At 35.4% G+C, this 8,063-nt stretch overlaps 1 protein-coding gene across 1 annotated transcript; it reads right to left on the minus strand.

Annotated features, from left to right (window-relative positions):
* Window positions 1–5,946: 5,946 nt before the first annotated feature.
* LOC131014613 (ethylene-responsive transcription factor CRF4-like) lies at window positions 5,947–7,787 on the minus strand. The gene has a single exon (XM_057942636.1). The coding sequence runs from the start codon at window positions 7,266–7,268 to the stop codon at window positions 6,180–6,182; it is 1,089 nt and encodes a 362-aa protein (XP_057798619.1). The 5' UTR covers window positions 7,269–7,787; the 3' UTR covers window positions 5,947–6,179.
* Window positions 7,788–8,063: the final 276 nt, after the last annotated feature.

The raw sequence follows: 8,063 nt of genomic DNA on the forward strand, positions 1-8,063 counted from the left end.
CACATGACATAATTAAGAAAATAGAAAAAAAGCATATTCAATGAAAATTAAATAAAATAAATTGAAGATACAAAACAAAAAAATAGAAATGAAAAATAAGAAAAAATTTAAAAATAATTATGAGAAATTAGTATATTTGAATTGAACGGATAAAATTTAATTTGAGCCGATATATAAAAATTAGTATTTAATAAAATAATATGATTTCAAATTAAAATAAGAGATTAAAAAACACTTATATCTATCACATACATACATCATAAGAAAACAAAAACAAAAATAATTATATTCGACAAATATTTAATAAAATAAATTGAAGATACAAAATAAGAAAATAGAAATAAAAATAAGAAAAAATATTAAAAATGAATTGATTTTAAGACCTATCAAATAATAACCTAACTCTTTACCATCTTACCTACTTGTTACATTTAATCATAAATAAAAAAGAAATACTACATCTGTCCACAATTTAAAGCCCTACTTGTTCTTAAATTTTTGTCCACAAATTAAGGTCATATTCTGTTTTTGTACTTTTTTACTATTCTTCTTTTTCTATATTTACTACCATTTTTCACTAATAGACCCACCTTAAAACACCTTTATCAATTTTATATTCTATATTTACTACATTTTATCACTAGTGGACTCACTCACAACATCTTTATCACTTTAGTTAACTATCTTTATCACTTTAGTCAACTATCCTTAGATTTCATCCACATCATATTTTTCAGCTTTCTTAGCCTTTGTGCCCCACACCAAAGTGGGGCTTTAAATTATGGACGGAGGGAGTACTAGTTTTTTTCTTTTTTCATTTTATTAATAAAGCCGCAATTTAATAAATAAATAAATAAATAATTTTATACATGTGAAATTACATACATTTATCCATTACACTCTTTTTTAATAAATTTTCTCTATCACACTCTTATTATACTTTTATCTTTGTCGATTAAAACTATATATCTTCTAAACACTCTTGTTACATATTCAAAGTTTGTATTTTTATCTTTCCCAAATAAAAATATATCTTCTAAACACTGTTATCACATATTCCAAGTTTTTGAAAAAAAAGTTGGAAATTTTGAACTAAAACCCCATGATTCTTGAATTTTATTTTATAAATTTTATATAAAAAATATATAGATCAAAATATGTAAGTGACTCAAATATTGTTACTAACTTATTAATTTTATAAATTAAATAAAAAAAGCAAATTCAAATATATCTTGATTTTTTAATTGTATATTGAAAAAACATAAAAGATTAAGGGTGATGGGATGGCTATGGTGATGTTATTTTAATTCGAATTACACATAACATTTAAATTGATATTCAAATTGAATCCATTACAAAACTCACAATGATATGTGAAATGAATTCGAAAATAAATCAATCTATATATAGTAGGTAATAATTAATTAGTCAAACATAGTATAATTAGTTCAATATATATAAGGAAGTAATCTTTGATTATTAAGGAAATAGAATATATGTAGGGGTAATATTGTAAGATAATAAATCATTGATTAAAAATAATTAAATATATAATTATATAAATAGAAAATTACTAATTTAACCTATTATGGCAGCCATAATTATGGCCATTTAGCACTACCCATTAAATTGCATCATAGTCACATTATTACAATTTAACCGTTCAATATTTGGATTTAAAGTAACTTTCTAATAATATACTATAATGTCACATCTACCACAGTACAAATTGAATCTCAATCCCCTCATCCAACTCAAATGAAAAAAGAAGAAAAAATCACATCTTATATTATGTATTCTCTAGAGCTGCGTATTGTAGCATCGTAAACAATGAACAAAAATTCAAACGAAATATATTGACTATATAGAGAGAAATTGGCTCCATGATTAATGAATAGCTTTTCCCAGTCTCTTCGCACCACCGGAGAAATACACAAAATGTGAATTTTATTTTTGTGTGAAGAATGTGGAGGCCTCCACCTCTTTACAACTCATGACTCATGTCATATTCCACTCACAACATCGTAAAATTGACCATCATGCTCATTTTCTTCCTCTATTTCTCGGACAAGATCCAATACATGGACCCCAACGGAAAATATGTAAAATTAAAAAGAAAGAGGAAAAAATAAATATCACTCATCCCTAGCTAATTAGTTTTAGAATTTATTGTTCCCAATTCTTAGTTTGCTTATCCACACATTCTTTTCATAGTTTTTTGATTCTTCAAATTAACATTGATTAGATTATTTATTAATTTTCTTTCATTGGTGATCAAAAGTTTTTTTTTTTTTTGTCCCAATGGAATAACCAAAAAGTATAGACTTTAGTGTATAAATAGTGAGGTTTATGATTTAAACATCGCTTCCCTTAATTCCCCAAGTAAAATAAAGATTTTTTTGCTATTTAATAAAATCCTATCATAAAGCAGAATATACACTGAAACTTAAGCGATACAAAATTATTTCTATTGCAGTGCATCTCATAAAAGACTTACCTAAAACCTGGCATTATGCAACTATATACATTTACATAGTCCATTATAACATCTAATATATAAATATAGTTCGAGATAACCATCAGAATTAAAGTTATTTATAAATAAAAATTCGTGTTGATGAAGTGTATAGCTCAATTAGTAATATGCTTACCCTTCAAATCGATAAATCAAAGGTTTGAATCATCCATTATGCCTGAGTGTGGTGTGGACTTTAGTGAGTTGTAACTAAAAAAATAAGTAAATTCTTGATTTAAATTTTTGAGTGCCAAAATTCTATGGTTGGACTCGAGTATACGTTACAATCTAAACAAGATTTTGGTACAGCCTAGATTTAAAAAAATTGATACTCCCTTCCCTCTCAAAGAAAGAAAAGAAGGATACTTCCTCCATTCTGCCAAAAACAAAATCCTAATTACTCTTTTCTTAATTGTATTTACCTTTCTTTTCCCTGATTACACACCAACTTAATTAATCCTTATCTGAAAAAATTCTATGATTGGATCGAGTCGTGTTGCAATTTTGTTTGTATAATAATTAAATACATAATGCATGCAGAAACGGTCGGTTAAGTTTAATGTATAAAATCGTCAACGCCTTTTCAAATCAATAAATCTATGCAGTTATGTAACGAACAGTGAGAAAAAGGGGTTCAGACATCATCATTTGACTGAGGGGTTTGTAGCTATCTCAATGCGACGTCTGCTTACTGCGCGTGATACTTGTGTCCTCTCAATCTATTACCAATGCACAATTATAATTTAATTTAATTTAATCTTAGGACATAATAAGGGTGCACTAACCATGATTGCAACCTCTAACTTTCGCCCTACATAAATTCTCTTATTTGAGTGAAATCCAAGTTATTGTTATATATGGTCCATGTTCATTATTTTTCGTACAGAACTTTTGAGCCCACGATATCATCAACCCCTACAAATAATTTAGTTTCACTTTTTTGCTTATTTTTTCCTTATCAATATGATTTATTTCCTCCATCAAACACACACCCACACACACATATATACATAATTTTTCTCTTTTTCCTCAGTTTATTTATGCTGTTAAACCTTTATATTTTTTGGAAAAGTGCAAACAACCCGACCTGTTTCAAGAATATCTATGGAGCGTACGCGTTTGGTTGTCGATATTGAATTAATCTGAGATTATCCGAGATTGAGTTGATTCGAGATTATTTTGTTAAGGGTAAGTCAAGACTCATAAGTTAAGATTATTCCTGTGTAACATTGTCTCAAGATTGAATATTGGACCACATCCATTCAATCGAACAAAATATCATCATATTAATTAATCTAATATAATCATATTTAATCCTTCAAATCGAACGGCGCAGGCGTATCCATTTATGTTGGCCTCAATATTAAGATAAAACAAGTACGAACTAAATGCAGAGACATCATTTTTTTTTTGTACTGCACAGCGGCGAGGTTAAATATTACTGCAGCTAATATCTCAAATTGAACGCGTAATAATATAATGAATTTCAGTACAGAATTATATACGGTGAAGGTGATTAATAGAATTTACTATGCTTTTTCCGTACAAAATTAAGTATAGAAGTTTAATGTTGGTTCAAATATCACTGCAAAAAATCTTGCACAAAAGAAAGAAAAGATATGGTAGTTCGGCTTTTACACTTGCAACTTGCAAGGCCTGCTGACTGGTCAAATAGACAACTGCTAATCATCTTTCATTTTTCCATTTAAATAATATATAAAACATTAATTGAATAGCAAAATTTGTAAAAATGAATGAGCAGAAAGAATACTGCCCATTCCGTTCACAAAAGGAAAATCTCGTTTGAAGATGGATAAGAGTTTTAATAAAGTTATAAATAAAATAAAAATATAATTTATAGGGATCGTGTTAATACAAAAAGAAAGTACATTATTATTAAAAAAATAGAATAAAAATATAATTTATAGTTTTTTTTAACAAACAATTTAGGGTTAATAGCCGGAAAATACACGAACTATTTTGAGATTTGCATATTGCACATGACCTTCAAAATTAGCCCAGAATACATGACTTTTCAATTTAATCGCAATTTGCACCCGCGTTGACTAACACTTTGATCGGTGGTGACGTGGCCGCCGGATTTTGTTGACGTGGACGATTTTCCGATAAAGTAAAACGACGTCGTTTTGTCAAGCTCTTTTAAATTAAAAAATAAATAATAAAAAAGGAAAAATCCTTTTGTTCCGTCGACCACCGCATCTCCGCCCACCTCTCTCATCACTCCAAGTCTCCAACGCCACCTTCTTCCCCAGCCAACCGCGAAAGGCGCGGCCTTAATTTCAGACGCCGAGCAACTCCACCGCCACTACTGCTCCGGCTGCCCGTCGACCACCGCGTCTCCGCCTACCTCTCTCATCACTCCAAGTGTCCAACGCCACCTTCTTCCCCAGTCAACCGCGAAAGGCGCGACCTTAATTTCAGACGCCGAGCAACTCCACCGCCACTACTGCTCCGGCTGCTGTACTACGACCACCGCGCTCCTCCAATCGCGCCGCCGAGATTAACCACCCTCTCTTACTTCACAATTTTAAGATTTTCGGGCTAGGGCACATCAGATCTGTGCTTGACACTATCACCATCGGACCCCCAAATCAGGGGGGAGGGAGACTGAGGTGGGCGCCGGTTTGCTGCTGCGTCGACGTCGGAGTTGTAGGCGGGGGGAAAAGGGGTTAGGGTTTCTTCCGATGGAGAGGAAGATGCTCGAAGGGGCGTTGGAGATTTCTTTTATTTCTTTGATTTTGATGTTTGATTTCTTCGATTTAAATGGATGGTGGTGGTGGTTATTTGGAAATCTGGAGATCTGGAGATCTGTGGCGGTGGTTATGGTGGAGGTGAGGCGGCGCAACAACTTCTCCGGCGCCATCCCCATCTTCCTCTCGCCCCGCCTCGCCGGAAACAGGAAGAAGGTCGCCGGAAAGCAAGGATTTTTTTTAATTCTTTAAAATATCAAAACGACGTCGTTCTTCCCACGTGGCTTGCCAGTGTGTAAAAAAAGCCACGTGGCTGTCCATGTCATCGTCGGTCAAACTTAAGAGTTGCCGGAATTTTCGCCGTGTGCAAATTGCGATTAAATTGAAAAGTCATGTATTCTGGGGCTAATTTTGAAGGTGATGTACAATATGCAAATCTCAAAATAGTTCGTGTATTTTCCGGCTATTAACCCAACAATTTATAGTTAAAATATATGAGATAAGATATGATGTAATGATTCAAAAAATAAATTTTTTTTTTCATAAACAAAAAAAAATGATAAGGAGAACTCTTTTCATAAACGAATGAAGTATCATTAGTTTACATATATGAGATTATTAATATCACAAGGAACAACTAAACAGCTCTCTTCATAAATAAATAAATAAAAACAGCTCTAGTAATTAACACAAAATGGATGAAAAAAGCGCACGTGCATCTTGCGACAAATACTCCATTTTATTGCTCAACATTTATATATCGGGAAATCAACAGAACTCACTACTCAAATCTCCATTTTTATATTTAGATGGAGATAGTAAACCAAATAATATAGCTACTAACTATATATATTTGACTAAAATATATAAATAAAAAAAATACAATCCGATAGCCGGGAAAAACAAAATTTGCCATTTAATCGGCAATATTCCGACTATATTTTAAGCATTGATTATATTGCAAAGAGTGCATCAGCGCCACCAAAAGCGTTGATATCTAGAAAATAATCGTCGACATCGAGCGAACCCAGTTCTTGATAATCTCCCAAGTTCACCTTCTGACAGGCCACCTCCAGCGACGGAAAATCCTCGATTTTCATGGTGAAATCGTCGAATAAACTCGGCCCCGCGCTGAACAACTGCTCATCTTGTGGTTGAAAGTTGAAGAAATTGTCTAGAAACGGAATGTCCATGGGCAAATAATCGTTGGAGTAATCGGGCACCATACTCGTTTCCCCTTGGCATTCCTCCGCACCCACACACACCGGACCGGACCATAGTTGGTCGACCCACTCGCACGGTGTCTCTTTCTTCACCACGGACTGGCCCTGCTCCGGTTCGGTGTACTCACTTGACTGACTACTTAGACCGGCCGGTTCAGTGTCGTCGCTCAAGTGACTACTCCTGAACCGGAGAACAGAGATTGGAGAAGAGAGGTTGTGCGATTCATCTGCGGACTCATAGCCTGAAACCGACGCCGCCTCCTTGACCGCCGGCGTGGTGAAGTTGGTCAGAGCATCGGGGCCGCGGAGCTTTAAGGCGGCGTTGTCGTATACCATGGCGGCCTCCTCGGCGGTGTCGTAAGTGCCTAACCAGAGCCTCACCCTTTTACAAGGGTCTCTTATCTCGGCAGCCCACTTTCCCCAGGGCCGCTGCCGTACGCCTCTGAACTTCCTGGCGCCGCCACGCGCGGCCGCCGGTGGTGCCTCCTTGGGCGTTTTCATTGGCTTGGGAGTACTGTCGGCGGTTCTGAACCTGCTGCCGGCGCTGACAGCTGTCTCCATTATGATTTCGGAGATGTACTTCTTGACTCGTTGGCGGCGGAAGACATTGTCGTCTTCTTCGTCGTTGGAGGAATCTGTGGCGTCAGGATCAGTCACAGAGATTCGGACAGTTCTTGCGGCGTTGAAATTTGGGTGGTCTTGGGATTTTCTTGCATCGGAGTTGGGTTTTCTCGGGTTTTGCTTAGGTGGTTTGATGAATTTTGTGGTGGTTTTTCTGTGCTCGGTGTATTTTAGTGGGTATAAAACGCTCTGATCCATGGCGAAATGATGTTGAAGAAAGACTTGTTGATTAACATACAAATGGAAAAAATAAGAAACGAGAGGGGTTGTAAAGAGAGATTGCTTTGAGACGGTAGATAAAGAGCACCGTCACAGACAAGTTTCAACCAAAAAATCGCAGAGAGAATCAAAGCCACGCTCGAAAAATCTGACAAATAAAAAGAATGATTCAAAGTGATGAAGCCGAAACAGCTACAAATGGAAAGATGTGAAAAGAGATTTTTGTGTGAAAGGCTGAAGATTGTAGAGAGAGAGAGAGAGTTGTGGAGAGACCAAAGTTGGAGGTTTTTATTCGGAGACTAGCAAGTTACACTGAAATCCTCTTATAGGATCTCTGAATTGAGTAACGCCAAAACCTGCGCAGACCAATTTGTTAAATTTATGAATATTTGAAAATATTGTATTCATTTCTGTAAAAAGCAAGTATTATTATGATGGGCAATTAATAAATCTTAACGAGATTCTAAAAATATCCCAGTAAAAAACGGATAGGTGATACGTAGTAGACGACTGAGACGTCGGCCGGGGATAAAGATTCCGGCATAAAAACCGGCTCGCCGCATCAGCCGAGGACGCCGAGCCGACACGTGGCCCCATGGGACCCGCAGTGGGTTGGTCCAATGAGCAGCGCGGAATGGTTGCTGACTCACTTCGTTTGGGTGTTTTTTAACCTCGAAGTACGTGTGGCCTGTCACGTGAGCCCCCCCCCCCGCCCCACTTAAATAAAAATCGTCGCTCAATGTTTATTTTTAGAGGCAAAAAAGTTATTTCCAA

Source organism: Salvia miltiorrhiza, chromosome 3 (genome assembly GCF_028751815.1).
Source record: "Salvia miltiorrhiza cultivar Shanhuang (shh) chromosome 3, IMPLAD_Smil_shh, whole genome shotgun sequence".
In the NCBI taxonomy this organism is placed as follows: Eukaryota; Viridiplantae; Streptophyta; class Magnoliopsida; order Lamiales; family Lamiaceae; genus Salvia; species Salvia miltiorrhiza.

Excerpts from the sequence above, each read along its gene's own strand:
- LOC131014613 (XM_057942636.1), bottom strand. The coding sequence starts at position 7,268 with ATGGATCAGAGCGTTTTATACCCACTAAAATACACCGAGCACAGAAAA.